Source organism: Nuphar pumila, chromosome 1 (assembly GCF_984573655.1).
Source record: "Nuphar pumila chromosome 1, dmNupPumi1.hap1.1, whole genome shotgun sequence".
NCBI lineage: Eukaryota > Viridiplantae > Streptophyta > Magnoliopsida > Nymphaeales > Nymphaeaceae > Nuphar > Nuphar pumila.
The window spans coordinates 3,808,650-3,828,205 of NC_143249.1; the positions used below are offsets into that span (position 1 = coordinate 3,808,650).

General features: G+C 35.0%; 1 protein-coding gene across 2 annotated transcripts in view; it reads left to right on the forward strand.

Moving 5' to 3' along the window:
• The window catches only part of LOC149847717 (dynamin-related protein 3A-like), a 65,640-nt gene that overhangs the window by 44,806 nt on the left and 1,278 nt on the right, over positions 1–19,556 (forward strand). Inside the window, exons 13-19 of one of the 2 annotated variants that reach the window (XR_016430390.1) lie at positions 14,220–14,333; positions 14,454–14,546; positions 14,679–14,730; positions 15,197–15,345; positions 15,431–15,577; positions 16,054–16,146; positions 19,069–19,121. Coding sequence is in view for 1 of the 2 variants with exons in the window: in XM_089997015.1 (XP_089853141.1) it covers positions 14,220–14,333; positions 14,454–14,546; positions 14,679–14,730; positions 15,197–15,345; positions 15,431–15,577; positions 19,069–19,121 (608 nt within the window). In the remaining variant the exon portion in view is untranslated. The remainder of the gene's footprint in view (positions 1–14,219; positions 14,334–14,453; positions 14,547–14,678; positions 14,731–15,196; positions 15,346–15,430; positions 15,578–16,053; positions 16,147–19,068; positions 19,122–19,556) is intronic. The other variant, XM_089997015.1, reaches the window with a different exon arrangement.

The window sequence follows — 19,556 nt, forward strand, 5'->3', positions numbered from 1 at the left end:
AAAATTTTTAATGTATCTGATAATTCGCAAAACTGCTCTCATATGGACAGAGGTTGTAGCATGTTGAAATTGACTGACTGTATGGACAACATGTGCAATGTCAGGTCTTGTAATGAAAAGGTACGACAAAGCCCCGACGAGTTGTCTATACGGAGTTGGGTTTTCAAGAGGTTCTCCATCATCACTCTTCATCTTGACATTTACAACTTCTGGAGTGTCCACATGTCTTTCATCTGAAATACTTGACCTGACAACAATATCCAAAGCAAACTTAGATTGTGTTAGCAAATATCCTCTAGAAGAATAAGCAACTTCTATACCAAGAAAGTACTTTAAGAAACCCAAATCACTCATTTCAAAGTGAGTTTTGAGAATTTTTTTAATATTGCACACTCCCTGTTTGTCACTGCCAGTGATGATCATATCGTCGACATAGAGAAGGAGGATAATGATGCCTGTATTAGAATTTTTAATAAACAAAGCAGTGTCAGTAAGACAAGATTGAAAATTAAAATCAAGCATCACCCTGCTAAATTTATCATACCAAGCCTTCAAAGCTTGTTTAAGTCCATACAAGGCTTTATTTAGACGAAAAGTTTTTTCTTTAGGAACATCAATTCCTGGTGGTGGATCCATGTATACTTTTTCAGTTAAACTACCATTTAGGAACACATTCTTAACATCCATTTAATATATGGACCATTGTTTTATAGAGGCAAGGGCAATTAGAATTCTAACTGTGGTCATTCTGGCTACTGGAGCAAAGGTTTTCTCATAATCTATTCTATATTCTTGAGCGTAGCCTTTGGCAACTAATCTAGCCTTAAACCGCTCAAGACTGCCATCGCTTTTAGTCTTTACTTTGTAAACCCATTGACAACCAATAGGTTTCTTGTTAGGCGGAAGTTCTGTAATGAAATGGTGGTCTTCAACAAATGCACGAATAACTCACAAACAAGTGTCTATTGGAGACACTACAAGCATGACCCTTGAAAGGGTATAAAAGGAAGAACACTTGAAAAATAAATAATACTTTATTCATGAACAAAATGCTTAAGAAGCATAGTAATTTACATTGAAGGGGTTCACCCCTATATATACAAAAAAGTGGAAGAGAGAGGAGAGCTCATTTTGAGCTCTCCAAAAGAGACGTTGGACTGTAGTCCAACGTCTCTTATTATAGTTGTTGGACTACAGTCCAACAACATTTATTATAGCTGTTGGACTACAGTCCAACAACTATTTGCACAGTCAAGTTCCAACAGGAACTTGACTGGATCAAATATCTAGTTTCTATTGAACTAGATGCTAAAAAAGAAAATAAAAAAAATAGAAAAAGAAAATAATAAAAGAAAATATAATAATATTAAATAATATATATATTACAATTTACATTTTAACACTCCCCATCAAACTTACGGTACAATGAGCGAAAGTTTGTCTAAGAGGAAGTGAAATCTGGAAGCAGCGAGAGGCTTGGTGAAGAAGTCTGCTAATTGATATTCTGATGTAACATATGACAGATCAATGGTTCTATGTAAGTATTCCTCTCTAACATAGTGTCAGTCCATCTCAATGTGTTTAGTGCGCTCATGGAATGTCCGGTTGCTTGCAATGTAGATCGCACTTTTGTTGTCACAACACATCTTTGAAGCTTGCGTTGCTTTAGCTCCCATATTCGCTAGCAATCGTCTGAGCCAAACAACCTCCATAGTGGTGGTTGCCATGACTCTGTATTCAGCTTCGGTGGAGGAAAGAGAGACTTTCTAATGCTTCTTGCATCTCCACGAAATTAAAGCTTCACCTAGGAACACACAAAAACCAGTAGTTGAATGTCTATTATTGGGATCACCTCCTCAGTCAGCATCAATATATGCAATTAAATTTAATGAAAATGAAGCAGACAAGAAGAGTCCTCGTGAAAGAGAGGATTTTAAGTATCTAATAATACGCAAAATTGCTCCCATATACACGGAGGTGGGAGCATGCTGAAACTGACTGGCTGTATGAACCGCATGAGTTATATCTGGCCTAGTAATGGAAAGATAAGAAAGAGCTCCAACAAGCTCTCTATAAGGAGTAGGATCATCAAGAAGTTCTCCATCATCAATTTTCATTTTAACATTGATAACTTCTAGAGTGTCTACTTTCTTATCATCTGTAATTCCAGACCTGGAAACAATATCAAGAGCAAATTTAGATTGAGATATTAAATACCCCCGAGGGGAATAAGCAACTTCAATGCCTAAAAAATATCTTAATAAACCTAAGTCAGTCATTTCAAAGTGAGTTTTAAGAAGAGATTTGATATTTGCAACTCCCTGTTTGTCGCCTCCGGTGATGATCATATCGTCAACATAGAGAAGAAGAATAATGATGCCTGCATCAGATTTCTTAACAAACAAAACAGTGTCAGTTAAACAAGGTTGAAAACCAATATCAAGCATAACATGACTAAATCGATCATACCAGGCTTTTGGAGCCTGTTTAAGACCATAAATAGCTTTTTCTAGACGAAGAGCTTTACTCTTAGGAATACTAACACCAGGTGGGGCTTCCATGTATACTTATTCAACGAGATTCCCATTCAGGAAAGCATTTTTGACATCTAATTGAAAGATAAGCCATGTTCTAATGGAGGCCAAGGCTATTAAAGTTCTAACAATGGTCATACGTGCCACATGAGCAAATGTTTCTTCATAATCGATGCCATACTCTTGGGCATATTCTTTTGCTACTAAACGGGCCTTATATCTTTCCAGGGTCCTATCACTTTTGGTTTTGACTTTGTATACCCACCTACAGCCTATAGGTTTCTTACCTGGAGGGATATCTTGGATCGTCCAAGTATTGGCCTTTTCTAGTGCATCCAATTCTATTTTCATGGCTTCTATCCATTCTATATGATTTTTGGCTTGAGAATAGGATGATGGTTCAACATATGATTGTATTAATGTAATGGCGGCCCTATACGTGGGTGAAAAAGATTCATAAGACACAAATTTTTCTGGAGGTCTAGAGATTCTAGACGTTCTTCTAGGTGAGACTTCAAAGTATTTTTGTAATGCACATGGAAGATTTTGCTCTCTACGTCTTGAATATTGTAGACTAACATCCCTATGGATTTGCTCTTCATTATCATCATTTTCAACAACAATAGGACTTTGATCATTGTCAAGGTCACATCTAACATCACATTCATTGGATTTTGAAGTTGGATCAATTAAAAACGAGTATTCAGTGGCATCCTTGGATTTTTCAAATTCAAAGAAGCTTTCTTTTTCCAAAAAAGATACATTTCTTGACACATATAATTTGTCATTTTGAAAATCGAAACACCTGTAGCCTTTTTGATTATCAGCATATCCTAAAAAGGCACATGTGATTGCACAAGGAGAGAGTTTGCCATTTTTGTTGGTGAAAACAAAACATTTGCATCTAAAGACTCTTAATCTAGAATAATCTGAAGTTAAATTAACAAGCTTTTCTATTGGAGTTGTATTCTTTAATGAAGAAGATGACATCCTATTAATGAGGTAGGTGGCAGTTAGGACCGCTTCAACCCAAAAACTTTTTGGAACTTGATTTGCAATTAGCAATATCCTAGTAGTTTCCATAATGTGCCGCTGTTTGCATTCGGCTAGGCCATTTTGCTGTGGAGTGTGTGGACATGATCTTTGATGTGTAATACCATGTAAATTGAGATAGTCTTTAAATTCGTTGGACATAAACTCTCCCCCTGAATCAATGCGAAAAACGGAAATATCATTTTGAAACTTATTTTTAACCATTTTATGAAATATTTGGAAGTTAGCAAAGACATCAGATTTATGTTTAAGAAAATAAATCCAAGTATGTCTAGAAAAGTCATCAACAAAAATGACATAATATGTATAACCACCTTTGAAAATAACTGGTGCGGGGCCCCAAACATCCGAATGTATTAACTCAAGTGGTCGTGAGGAAACAAAAGTTCTACTAAGAAATGATAACCTTTTCATTTTGCCAAGAATGCAGTCTTTACAAGAAAAATTTTCAGAATTACAAAATTTTTGAATCTTAACCTGGAGTCGTGAGGAAACAAAATTTAAGAAATGGTTAAGGAATAGCTCGAGAGAAAAGATTATCATTTTTATCTGAGAATGCAAAACATTTGCACCCGAATACCCTTAACCTGGAGTAATCAGGAATTTGTTTAAAAAGCTTTTCGATTGGAGAAATATTATTTAACGATGAAGAAGGCATCCTATTGATGAGATAAACAACAGTTAAGGCTGCTTCAACCTAGAAAATTTTTGGTACTTGATGTGATATGAGGAGGGTTCTTGTTGTCTGAATAATGTGCCTATTCTTTCTTTCAGCTAGGCCATTTTGTTGAGGAGTGTAGGGACATGACCTTTGATGTATAACTCCATATTGATTTAAGTAATCTTTGAATTCCTTTGATAAGAATTCTCCTCTTGAATCGGTACGAAATATTGAAATATCCTCTTTAAACTAATTTTTGACCATATTATGAAAGATTTTAAAATGCGAGAAGACTTCGATGTTTAAGAAAATAAATCCAACTGTGTCGTGTAAAGTCATCTACAAAGATAACATAATAAACAAACCCACCTTTTGACATAATTGGTGCAGGACCCCAGACATCAGAATGAATCAACTCAAGCAGTCTTGTAGAAACAAAAGTTTTTTCCGGAAAAGGTAATCTTTTCATTTTTCCAAGAATACAATTTTCACATGTAAAAGTTTCAAAATTACAAAATTTTTCCATGTTCGGAAAGTGTTGAATCTTGGATATACAAAGATGTCCAAATCTTTTGTGCAAAAGATCCAAATCCAATTTTTGAACATTTCAACACAGTGTACTCTTGGGAAAATCCAAAAAATTCATGTAGTATAAGCCTCCTTCTCTGTGGCCTTCCCCAATCAGCTTTCCTGACTGGTGATCCTGTACTCGACAATCATGAGAGGAGAATGAAACATTACACCCATGACCAGTTAACTGAGATACAGATAAAAGGTTTAAATTAAGTTTGGGAATATATCTAATTTTTGGAATGCGAAATTTGTTTGAGTTTTGAGAAGAATTTTCAAAACATCCTATTCCCTTAATCTCAAGAGGAGTGCCGTCAGCAGTCAAAACGTTTGAACCACTTGAGTTATGATATTGAGACAAGAATTCTATGTTAGGGGTCATATGAAAAGATGCACCAGAATCAAGAAGCCAAAGAGGTTTACCTGGATCAGAGATGCTTACTGAAGAAACCGCAGCTCCAGCAGATGGTGAAGGTCCTTTAAGAAGTGGTTGAAGTGCCTCCACTAGCTGAGATAACGACATGCTTCCAATATATGTTTCTTTTGTCTCTTGCTGGGTTTCAATAGTAGCAACCTTCTTTTCATAAGTCTTCTTTAACTTTGGGCAATGCGTCTTGACGTGCCCAGGTTCACGACAATAATAGCAAATTACTTCTTTTCTTTCCACCTTTTGTATTTCTCATCATATGTTCTTAAAAAATGTGGAGGTTTATATGCACGGACATGATTCCCTGGTCTTGAAACAGCTAAAACTGAGTCATCATCATTTTTTGAGATTCTTTTCTTCAGTCGGTTTTCTTCCATACTCAATTCTTCAATTGTGTCCTCAATAGAGGGAACCTTCCCTCGATGAAGAAGAGCAGACTTGGTTGTCTCAATTTTCGGTCTTAAACCATTAATAAATTGAAAAAAATGCTCCGCATTTATTTGATTTTGGCGAAGCTCTATATCTTGTGGACAATGCCACTTTGGTTCAAAGAGAGCCAATTCTTCCCATAGCTCGGACACGCTATTATAATATTCTCTAATACTTTTATCTCCTTGAACCATATTGCGAACCTTTTCTTAAAGATTACATATATGAGCAACATCTTTAAGAGAATACATTCTCTTAAGATAGTCCCAAGCATCATTAGCGTATTCAAACTTCGCAAGGCTTGAACACTTTTTTATATTCACACTAGAAATGAGCCAAGACATAATCTTGGCGTGACACATTCTCTATTCTTTCCACTTTTTCTCATAAGTGGAAACGACTTTAACTTTTTCTACCTCCGAAAGAGATATTTCTTTTCTTTCTTCTTCTTTAGTGAGCATTAGTTTAGGTTCCTCATCGGTTCCAACCACTAATCCCCATAGCCCCTTTCCCCAAATAAGGTGCTTGATGATAGAAGCCCATGTTACATAGTTTGAATCATTGAGTTTTATGGGCTTAATGGTGACATTATCATTGTCATCCATTTTACAAGCTTAGGAATGAAAGAAGGGGAGAAAAAAAAAAGAATAAGAGAAAAATACACCACCACAAGAAGCAAAAATATCTAGCCTTCCAAGTTTTCAAGGCTCCACACAACTACCCCTTCAAAGAGGCTTCTTTCTTTTGAAGAAAAACTCGAATGACACGCTTCCGAATGCACGAGGAGAACTCCGGACTGATTGCTTCTATCAACCGAGCTCTAATACCATGAAAGAATGTAGCAATCCCTAACAAGGATTATTTCTTCAACACTCACAAAGAGGATTTATGAAACAAAAGCATTTGCACAAAAGAGTTCACACTCATACACATTACCCAAAAGAGGGTATACATTAAATGAAGACCAAGATTTCATAAACTTGGGAGAGAACTCCCACAAAAAATAAAGAACAAAGAATGCTTTACAAGGAGAAACAACCCCATATTTATAGAAGAAGGGGAGAGGAGCCACAAGGGAGTCATTGGACTCCCAGCGGCTCTATTAGAGCTGTTGGGAGCCCAACGACTCCCTTGGAGCTTCACCTTTTTGACTTGGTCAAAAAGGCCTTTTTGACTAGTCAAAAAGGTGAAGCCTAAAGGTGTCTTAAAAATAGATTTTAAGTGAGTTCTAGTTGGGTTTAAACTAGGACTAAACTAACTAAAAAAAAAGAAAAACATTACAAGGGATTACATGAGCTGTCTATGAGATTACATATGAGATATGAGCTGTCTATGAGATTACATATTTTAACAAGTGTCATGCAACTAGGGCTGGGAACTGAGATGAACAACTCATGACTCATATTGGCTTGACTTGCCAAAAGCTCGTTGAGGCTCTTAAATGGAGCTTGGTGAGTGAAGCCAGGAGCTGCTCGTGAAGGTTACATGAGCTGAGCTTGATAAAAGGGGTGCTCAGGCTCATCTTGTTTGCCGGCCCTACATGCAACAAAAAGGAATTTGTAAACGTCCATGCTTCCGTTTGATTTTATGAATACCACGAAATGACCTCACTACAAGGATGAGGGTCAATAGCGGCGATTTTTCTTGCTGCTATTGCTTTATTTCTCGTCGCTATTGGCCTATAATGGTGAGAATTCTCGCCGATAAGTCGCCATAAAGAAATGCTCTTTGTTGACCAATAACGATGACATTTATAGGTCGCCGTTAAAGGTGACCCAACGCTAGCGAGATTACTCACCGGAACTGGGAAACTTATAGCGGCGAGGTTGTTTTAACAACGAGATCTCTGGCTCGCCGTTATAGGCTACCTATAGGTTATAACATTTTTGTGTCGCCGTTATAGCCTATAGAGGTGAACATTAACTCGCCGTTGTAGGCTATAATAGGGAGAATTAACTCGCCATTATAGGCCGGCTATAACGGCGAGACAAGGATCTCGCTTATAGCGACGCAACAAGAATGTTGTCGTTATATGCTATAAACCTGCAAATTAAAAACTAAAAATTAGTTTAAAAAAAATTTACATTAAAAAACTTGCAACTGAAACATACATTCAACAAAAACTTCAAATACACTTCAAATATATACTTCAAACATACATCCTCAAACATTCAACTTCAAACATACATTCTCAAAGATTCAACACGCTTCAAACTATTGACATACACTTCAAACATACATTCAACAAAAACTTCAATTGCACTTCAAATATATACTTCAAAAAACATACACTTCAAAAATACAAACTTCCCCTGCATCCTCTCTATGCTTGCAACAAATACACTTCAATTACAAACCTACTATATCCTCTCCAAGCCTGCAACAAACACACTTCAAATACAAACCCCTCCATACATCCTCTCCAAGCCTGCAACAAACACATTTCAAATACAAACCCCTCCATACATCCTCTCCAAGCCTACAACAAACATATACACTTCTAATATTTACATAATCAAAATACAAGCCTAATACTAATGATTGGTTATCAGTAACTAATGATAATGTACAAAATAGAATGAATGAATATGACACTACAAAGTATGAGTTACTTACAAAGGTGTCTTTTGCTTTGCTATAAATGAACATCATGCGATCTGAATGGGTATGCATCTCTTTGTAGAACGTATTCGCCGTCGGTTTTTGTCCATTTATTTCAGTTTCCCGTTAACCAAAGGAAGATCAATTAATAGACGAAAATTTAAAAGTTTGAACATTTATTTACTTATAAATATATATTCAATATTTACAATCCAATGGTCTTCGGTGAAAAACTTGCAAATCTCTTTCCACACTTCAAAGTCGACTCCTTTGGGAGGATATTGTACTGCTACGTCGTGTCCCAGAGGCAACCTTTATCTTCCACGGAATTACTCATCAAAATATTTATTAATCATCATCTGAATCATGTCGGTGTAACATGGGATCTTCGTTGATTGTGTGAGGGTAATGAATCAACCTCTTCATATGCATCATTGACCTGTATTCGCCATCATCATCTGGAGCTGGATCCAATGTTGTCCCCATAATAACGTTGTCCAACATTTCTTTGACTCGATCATCAACCTCTGTCATATTCTTGCTCTCATCATGATGTACATGCACGACATCTACGTGAGTTTGGGGCACACTCACATGGGGTTGAATATATTCCATGGTAGAACCACGTTCGATCAAGTGTAGTTTGATCAGTAGTAGAACTTTAATTTTTTATTCTTGTAGTCTTGAAATCATGTTTGAATCTTAATTTTTCAAAACTTGCTTTATTTGATATATATGTGTATAATCTTGTATGCTTGAGCATGTATTGTTGGCATTTAAATTTTTTATTTGAACAAGTCATGATTATAAATGTCAAATCATGTTCATATTTATTATTGAACTTTGTTTTGTTCTCTTTTAAAAAATTATCATATTTTAAAATAATTTGAGATATTTTAAAATATGATGTTGTGTGTCTTTCACAAGTATGATCTTATGAAATTTTGCTTAAACTTGTGTTTAATTTTTCTCTTTACTCTTGGTGTATTAAAAATAACATATGAATTGTTAAAAATTGTGATCTAACTTATGAATAATTATTTTTTATATTAATATTTGATTTTTGTGCACTTATAATTGCCTTACATGAAGAATAAGATTGTTTATTCATGCATAAGGTATTGAGCATAATTTTTTATGGGAAGTCATTTACTTTAATAAATGCCTTTTATGGTCCTTTTTGTGAGACAATAGTTATGATATTAAGTGTTTCTCTTATTGATCATTTTTGTGGTACTTATGATTATGTTATTTTCTTAGTCTTATGGCATTAATTTAAATGTTTTGCATGGGATCATGTTGCATACTTAGTTTTTAATAAAATATTAAGTTCAGAATCATGAGAAACTTCTTTTTGTTTTCTCTTTATGGGTGTTATAAGTGTTTCCCTCATGGTTCACTTTAGTACTTATCCATTATTGATGGACGTGCTTGTCCACATAGATCTTTAGTGGACGTGTATTCTTTATTAAAAGACTCTTGATTCATTGCATACTTATCATTTATAAAATATAATTTTTTATATTATGCCCTTAGTGCCTTAATCTATTACTTGTATATACATGAGTTTATTTTATCTCTTTATGGGTATCCATGATTAGTTGTACTTGTGTATGTACTTGGTTTTCTATATGGTACTTTGAGAGTCTCTATATATGTTTTGGCCCTCTTTAATGTTATATGACATTGATTGTCTTATAGTAGACTTGTAATCTAAATTGAGTTATCTCTCTATGTAGCTTGCTTATATTGGTAGTGCATATGATTGCATCAATTAACATCTTGTTTTGCATTTGATTGCATCAATTGATATATTGTGCATATGATTACACTATATTCATTGGAAGTTTTCATCTACCGTTATTAGAATTTGATTTGAAACTTTATTTTTTCAAATCAGTTCTTATATATGAACTCACTTATTTGGAAATTGATTTTCGTGAGTATTTATTGTCTTCTTATGGCATTTGTGTTGTCGATCATAGACTTTTATATGATGCATAATTTTCTTGGTATTGTTATTGTTGAATCAAAGATGTTTGTTGGGGTGTATTGTGTGCACCTCATTTTATGTTAGTTTAAATTGTCAACTTGGAGTTTAGCTCTAACTAGCAGTTATGTGATTGTGTGAGTGTGTTGAATCACTCATTCGTTTTTGGCTTTTGTCTTTATTATGAATGCTTATAATTATGTGTATTTCTGATGGCTATCTATTTTTGAAACTATGGCGTTTCAAAAGATTGTTAAAGATTAATATTCTTATTAGTGACATTAGCTTGTTTTCATTACAAGCTCTTTTAACTTGTATGTTTTTTTTCTATTATGCCTCTTATCTAAGTGTCATTATATATAGACAAGAGATGTTTATTCATACCGTCGTGTCTGTTTTTAGCCCATTAGTGGTGTTCTTGTTATACTCTTGTTCTAGTTGTTGATACACTTGTTTTAAGTGTTATTATATGTAGACAAAAGATATTGTGTTTCAATCTGGTGAGTTATATGCACCCATTGGTTATACTCTTGATCTAATCGCTAATACACTTGTTTTGAGTGTCATTATATGTAGACAAAAGATGTTTATTCATATCTTTGTGTGTGTGTGTGTTTTGGCTATTAGTGGCATTCTTGTTATACTCTTGCTCTGGTCGCTACTACACTTGTTTTGAGTGTTATTATATGTAGACAAGAGATGATTATTCACACTTTTGTGTGTTTTTTAGCCATTTAGTGGCATGATGATTGCTCTTGTTCTAGTCATTGATACATTTGACTTTTGAGGTTTGGAGGCTTAGTGAGGTGGTTGCTTGTGGTGGTCAAACTATTGTTGACGTTTGCAAAAGATCACTTCTTGATATTTTTCGAAAATTGGTATTGGTTTGCAAATATCATTTTCTTTGTTATGTGAGATTTTTAAAATCTCTCATTGAAATTTCTAAACTTTTACTGCTTGTTTTTCCTTGTATGAAAGATGTTTATGGATGAAAATTTTAAGCATTTTTGCATACTTGTAATGTTTAATAAAAATCTTATTCTTTATATTGTGAGCCTTCTTGTGTGTGCCCCTTTGTGGGTTTGTGTTTCTTAAGTAAACACTTGTGTGTTGTCTACTAGATATTGGACACTTTGGTTTGTAATCGAAGACTACTTCTTTACATTAAATTCATGCATTCTATGTGCATTTTATTGATAAAAATAGTTATTTTTATTGTCATTTCATGTGCATTAAATATACTTTAATTGCATATATGTGTGCATTTCATATTAATTAGCTTGTTCACATTATTGTTTGCATGAATTTAATTAGCTCCTCTCTTCGTGAGGTTTCTTTTTGAATTGTTATATTTTATATGCATGTTGCTATTTGAAATGCTTGGGATATCATTTATGCATAATTGTTTATCTCTTCTTGATGATTTATATATCTTTTAATGATCTCATCTTATTGATCAACGTTTATGTCTTCTTAAAAAATATGTTGATTTTGAGTTTATGGTTTGATTTCATAAAAATTAATCCTTGAGGAATACTCCTCTTATCTTTCTTAATGATTATCTCATGTTTCTAAAAATTATTACCTTTTTTTGAAAATTATCCTTAAGTGGTATTCTTGTTTTGAAAGTATATTGTTTTTTAAAACTTTGTAATTATTAGGTTAGGATATTTTCCTTGTGTAGTTGGAACCTTTGTTTTGTTCTCTTTGCAGGTTCTTAAAGATGCGATGGATTGATAAAGTAATATATTTGATGCATCATATCATGAAGATGGAGATAGCCGATGAAGGCGTTTGTGGACGATCACCAATGAAGACATTCAGAGACTTGTGTTTGCAAAATTCTCTGATGCGACTTCCTATTGATTCTTTTTGTATTTTCAAACTTTCTGTATATTACACCGTAAGTTTGAGGGGGAGTGTTATTAAGTTGGACATGTATATATATGTATTTTCATATATATATATATATTTGGTTCATATTGTACACATATATATATATATATTATAATTTATAAATGTTGTAATAGGTAAATACCCATTAGGGGTATTTTGGTCATTTTAGATCTTGTAATAGGCTATGCCCATTAGGGGCAAACTATTACTTTTATTTTATTCTTTTTGTCTTTTTCTATTTTTATAGGGACTATTTGATCAAATACCAAATATAGCTGTTAGGTTCTTTTTTGACTAGTCAATTAGATAGTCAATTAGAGCTGTTGGAACAACCCAACTGCTCTATTGATGTCTTCCTCTATCTTGTATGTGTATAAATAGGGGCTTTTATCCCTTTTCATTTTTCAATGATTCTCTTAAGCATTTATGTTCAATAAAGATGAATATTTTTATGTTTTATGTTTTTCTATTTAGTTTTTTAATGTTTTATATGCACTTAGTGCTTTTGTTGTTGCCCCTTGTTGGTTATTGTATTTTTCCATAGTGGACTTGTGCTTGTGCACACTGTGATTATGATCTTGTAAGCCCTTACTGAAATTGGTTTGTGCTTGTGCACTTTTGTGATTGTGATCTTGTAAGTCCTTAGTGACGTTGCTTTTGCAGTTTTTGCTATTTCATTACATGGTATCAGAGCCAAAAAATTCTTCTTGGCATTTTGTCTCTTTTGGGTCTTGGGATTCTTTGGTTCGAGTTCGTGCTTCGTAAAGGATTCAAAGGAAGTTTTAGCCATTTGGGCTCTTGGTTTTAACATCCAAGGGCTTAAGAGAGCAAACTGCCATTTTCTTTAGAATTTTTAAAGGTTCCAGCTGCAACTACATAGTCCTTATGGGCAGTGATCAAATCAGGTAAGATCGACTCCTTTTTGAATTCGTAAATAGAAGCAAAAGAAATTCTTGAAATACGTAGAGAAATTAATTAATTCCATTTTCATGAATTTGAAACGCACAGAGAAATTTACGAGTTGGGAAGGATTTCAAAATCTCTTCCGCAACAGACGAAAGGGGAGAGGGGAAAGGAAAAAGAGAAAGAAGGGACCTTGCTGACAGAGTAGCAGACGAACTTGCAGCCGAGGATGATATGGTTGAGGAGGATGGTGAAGTCTCCCTTCGACTTTGGGTGCTTCGATATCAGAGAGAGAGAGAGAGAGAGAGAGAGAGAGAGAGAGAGAGAGAGCCTCGACTCTATAACGACACTATCTAGATCTCGTTGTTATTAATCTATAGCAACGAAATTATGTAGCTGTTAAATATTGCAGTTAAAGTGTTTTAACGACAATATTTAATGACAGAATCTCGCCGTTATACATGTCTTTAACGGCAAAATAACTCTCGTCGTTATAGAGTAAAACCCTATAACGATAAGATTCAAATCTCCCTGTTATTGATCTATAACAATGAGATCTTTTGCCTGTTAAATTTAGCCGTTACAGTATTTTAACGATAATATTTAACATCCATATAATCTCATTGTTATAAACATATCTTTAACGATGACATTCAGATGTCGCCTTTATAGATGTCTTTAATGACGAGATTTGTGCAGGGGCAAGGCATTTAAGGCCTGGTCTAGCTCGTTGTTATTGATAAAGCAATACCGACGAGATTTATGGCCGTGGTAGAGTAATAATGGCGTGATATTTATGTCGCCGCTATTACCTATCAATTAGTGAGGACAACACTCTCGCCATTATTGCTTGATTAATAGCGGCGAGTTTTTTGCTCGCCGTTAAGAGTCGCCGCTATTGACCCTCATCCTTGTAGTGCTTGTATAATTGGTCAACTAATTTATATCATTTATTATTATTTGTACTCCGATTATATAAAGTTCCACAGGACAATTTTCATGGAAATATAAGGATTATTTCTTTGTTCATCATGTTGAGGTTTCGTGTTTTTAGTTACTCTATTAGCCAAGTGAATATAGCTTGATTGGCTTTGCCAAAGTTTTTTAGACATGAAAATTGTGAATAGCCACTGAATGGTTGATTTACTGGTACAGACGGACTACATAAACACTTCACACCCAAATTTTATTGGCGGTAGTAAAGCAGTAGAAATTGCAGTACAGCAGTTGAAGTCTTCTGCATTGCCTCCTTCAGTGCCAAAACCAAAGGTATTCTTCCCATTTTTTGCGAACGATCATTTGATGCTATTCCAGTTTTAATGTGTTCAGCAATGAATATGAAGAAGGTTATTAATCCTTGCAATTTGCATTTGTTCGTGATGGGTACAGGATGCTGTAGATCCAGAGAAATTAGTAGATAAGAGTAATAAGTCTCGGTCGTATTTTGCTAGATCAGGTTCTAATGGAATTATAGCTGACCAGGTACTTAAGATATTCATGTCATGTTTCGTGATGTCAAAGGGATTTTCAAAATGATAGTCAAGAAATATTATTCTAAATGTCAAATGTTTTTGTGGTTAGTAATTTTAAGTTCCCCTTTACTTTTGCTTATAGGCATCCCAGGATGTTCAACCAGTCATAATCAATGAGCGACCCAGGTCATCTGGTAATGTGATTCTTAAAGCATCTCTGTGATATAGATGCAAAACCACTCATACGTTTTATTATGGTTGGATGTGTGAAGATTTAACTACTTTGGAAGTCATTATCATGTCTCATAATGTTTCTAATGGTGAATGGATCTGTTTCTGAAAGCTGGAAATTTGTGATGTGGTGATTTGACTCATGATTCTGTAAAACAGTATAAAACAAGTTATCCAGGGCTAGCTTGTGCTCTGCCTCAGGACTCTGTTGACTTGGTCTGAGGGTTGATGGCTCACCTCAAGACCATATTTGCAGTAGTGCACTTGGACTGAATCCAACGTGGCCTTCATAGTCCGAGGTTATTTTGTTTGAATTTCACACCAGGTCAACTTAAGCAACTTGACCTAAGGTGCCTTCAACCCTGAGTCAAGTCCTAAGTTCTCAACAAACTCATGCCAGTTTATCTACTGATTGAAAGAACTAAACAGGGGGCGCCCATGGAGGAAGCTGGCGTATATCATCAATATTTGGAGGCAGTGATTCCCGGTCATCTATGAGTGAAAGCTCAAACTACAATTCAAATAGTGATTCCCTTCACAGTACTGAGCATACTCCCTCTATAATCCAATTGAAAGAGGTAGCTGCATATCTGTAATATATTTTCTGCTTTCATAATTGTTTAGTTTTGCTTTTTTTGTACTTTGACGTATTCATCATTTCAGCCACCCACCATACTGAGGCCATCAGCAACCCCCACAGAGCAAGAGGCTGTTGAAATAGAAGTCACAAAATTGCTTTTGAGGTCATATTTCAACATTGTCAGAAAAAATATTGAAGACTATGTGCCTAAAACAATTATGCACTTCTTGGTAAGTTGTTTGGTTATAAGGTGAACAAAGTTAATTGCCATATGCTTACACTCCTTTCCTAAGGCATGTTGAAGACTCAAAATAAAAATAAAGCCAAATCAAATTGTGCATAAGTTGATTTTCTTCAGAAGTATAGAACGTTTAACATGGTGTTTCTAAAAGGATTCCCACATGCTTGATTTATCTCAGTTGAGGTTCAGCACGATGCCAACTCCACAAGAGTGGATGTGAGGTTGATTTTAGTGGACAACTAGAAATGGTTAAAACACTGGATTCTTTTCCTTTGTGGTATATATAATGATACGAGTATATATCGTGCAGATCATTTGCAACCAATGTTAAACAAGTTCTTCAACCTTTATTGCCTCTAAAAAATTACAGAAGTCCATGGTAGTGTATTGTATTGGTTAGCCCTGAAAATCAGATACCCGATCAACTTTGTTACTTGTTCTTTACTGCTTTTTTCTTTTCACCAGGAGTTTTGAAAAACCAAGTGTGCTTGCAATTACAAAGATACCCTTGGTGATGCCAATGTAAGCCACTGGTGTGGGACTCTAACATTTATTATGGTAATAAAACGTTGGTCTTGAACTTGCTAATTTCAATCCCAGCTTTGCATTTATTAAACTCAAATGTGCCCTTTTCTCTGCTAGTTTTCTTATGCTCTGCTTATCGTGGATCCATTTCTTATAGTGCAAAGGATGGGGTTATTCTAGTTATTCTCATATATGGTAAATTTTAAGGACATGTAAAATCCCATCCTTTGTTATTCTATTAAGGTGGAAATAACATAGTTTCTTTGCATTTTTTTGAAAATAAAAATATGCAAAATGCTTCTGGTAGGTCCCTGTCCTTTCATGCTCCATGGCATGTTTTGTAATACGAGGGAAATGCCTATTCTATGGCGATGACAACATGGTTCAACCAGGGAATGCTTTATAAAATGAGTGCTAGCCCAATCTTTTTATCTTGTCCTTTTTTTCTCTGTGCATGACTATTTGTGCAGCAATTATGATATCAAATTATATAATACATACCATGCACGTGTCACTTTTGGGTAGATAGTTATCAAAAGCTTGATCTGAATTTTGGGATGTATTCAACATGTTCTGTTATTTCTAGCAGGTGATTGGAGGCTAGTGCTATGACCGTGTCAGTTTGTGTAGATAGTCATCAAAGGCTTGATCTAACCTTTGGGATATGTGGAACCCGTTCTCTGTTACTCTTAACAGATATGGTTGAAGGCTGGTGCGTCATAAGATTCAAATATAGAAGACAAAAAGTCAACATCCAGATTGCAGTAACAATATCTATAGAACGTCAATAATCATCTACTTAATTCAACCATGGAGTACCCATTTGGCACTATTAAGCACATACTCCATTTGTGTAAAACTTTGAAAAAACTAAGAATATGAAATGTTGGACACTATGTTACCAAGAAACTAATATGAATGATGGTGTTGGACATGTGTACAAAGTGTCAGATAGATCAACAACAACAACTACGCCTTCATCCCAAAACAATTGGGGTCAGCGATATGAACCAAAAAAGAAATTCATTTTGGGTCTTCCACATGAATCATTTTCCTCCAATCATTTCTATCCAACGCCATGTCCTCGGTGAGGTTCAAAGCATTCATATCCTTTCCTATCATCTCCATCCAAGTCTTCCTAGGCCTACCCCGACCTCTTTTAACTAATATATTTTCCCATTTCTCCAACCTTCTAACTGGAGCATCATTAGGCCTTCGCCGAATATGTCCAAACCACCGTAAACGATTCTCTCGCATCTTATTTTCAATGGGTGCAACACCTACCTTCTTACGTATCTCTTCGTTCCGAATCTTATCTTTTATTGTATTTCCACACATCCATCTAAGCATCCGCATCTCAGCTACACTCATTTTTTGAATATGATGTCTCTTGGCAGCCCAACATTCCGTACCATATAGTAAAGCGGGTCTAATAGTCGTCCTATAAAACTTTCCCTTCAACCGCAATGGCATTCTACAATCGCACAGCACTCCAGTAGCACTTTTCCATTTCATCCACCCAACCTTTATCCTATGATTTACATCTCCATCAATTTCTCCATACTTTTGAATGATGGATCCCAAATATTTGAAATAATCATTCACCGGTATATCTTGCTCACCAAGCTATATAGATCGAACCTTAAAAATTCAGATATGTAGATATGATTATAAATATAAATATATATAGTCAGTTGTAGGTACAATTGACCGGGGATCTCTCCTAGGTGAAAGTTGTTTGATTCAATCTAACATCCTAGATGTGTTTAACATGGTCGATTGGCTAGAGATTGACCCTTTGTATGGTGTTTTCAACAAAAAATGTGTTTTTAAATAGAGATTTTTGGTGCCTTTACAATCTTTGATTTTTAAATTGTCAGAAATCGTGCTCACAACATTGGAGTTCAGTTATCCAAATGTCTATCCCCCAGTAAAGGGACCCTTTGTATGGTGTTTTCAACAAAAAATATGTTTTTAAATCGAGATTTTTGGTGCCTTTACATTCATTGATTTTTGAATTGTCCGAAATCGTGCTCACAACATTGGAGTTCAGTTATCCAAATGTCTATCCCCAAGTAAAGGGACCATGTAGATCACATATCTAGGGTTGGATTTACCCAAAAACAAAAAATTTAAAAAATATGAAAAGTGCATTCAGTTATACCTATAATTCAGCATATATATATATATATATATGAGAGCGAAAGAGATTCTTTTTATAATAAAAAATAGGAGTAAAAGAAGAGGGAAAAGGTGTGACAAAAGAAAGAGAGGAAGGGTTGAGAATAGGAGAAAAGAAAGAAAGTTGACATTCATCTGAGAGAGAACACTGCATGAGAAAAGAAAGGAAATAGATCAATTGTAAAATTCTTGAAGTTTAGTTGAAAAATTCTGAGGCTCTTTTGAAAAACAACACTCAAAAGGCTATTTGGTGTTTGTGGTTATTATTGTTCACTATATAGTCAATACTAGAACATCAAAAGGTTGCTTATAAGTGTATGGCACTTCCCTATTTTGAAGTGTCCATGTAACATACAAGGAGTGTCCAATAGTTGACATACCATGTCCAATCTGTCTAACATTTTTGGACACTTTGAATTCTGAAAATGGTAGTGTCCAAGCTGTGTTAAGGAATGTTGGTATTGTGTCAGACACGGCTTGAGAGTAATAAGTTGGACTTCTAGGTAACATGGGTTCGACATGATACAATCACAGGTTGAATCATCAGGTTGCATGTTTCACTGCTAGAGCATGAAAATATCACATTGTAGCAACTGTATAGACAACCAATGAGTTGTACAAACAACTAGAACTTCTGAATAATCTGGCAAAGAACCATAGGATTGACCCGACACAATTAAGATGCTTAATTTTTGTGGATTTTTGTTCTTTATGTGCTTTGCAATTTCCATCGATTTCGTCGAAGGGTAATGATGTAATTTCGTTCTCATGCAGGTTAACTATGCTAAACGAGAGCTGCACAGTGTCTTTATTAGAAAATTATACAGGTAATGTGGCTAATAGACTTGCAAACATGTTTAGCTAATATTAGGTGTTCAAGTAAGAAGCATATACCTGGACTGTGCTACAGACTACAGTTTACCTTGACTAGACTGTGTTGGCACATGCTTTATGTACCAGTGGAAAGTCTGGGGAACAAAAAAGAATGGAAGTTGTCTAGGTGCAAAAACTGCATGTACAGGCATTGGCAGTTGAAGAGGCTACCTTGGTAGCAAATCTAATTAGACATGCTTGTTTATTAGTTTCAAGTATTTTTTGGCCACAAATCTGATTTCATGGAGTTTTTGATACTTTTTTATTCCATCAGTTGTATGAGTGAATTGGAGGATGCCAAATGCATTTAGTATGTATTGTACATGGATAATAGTTAGAGTTGCGGTTCTCCTAAGATTACCTCATTTGGGATTGATATGGAAGAGGAT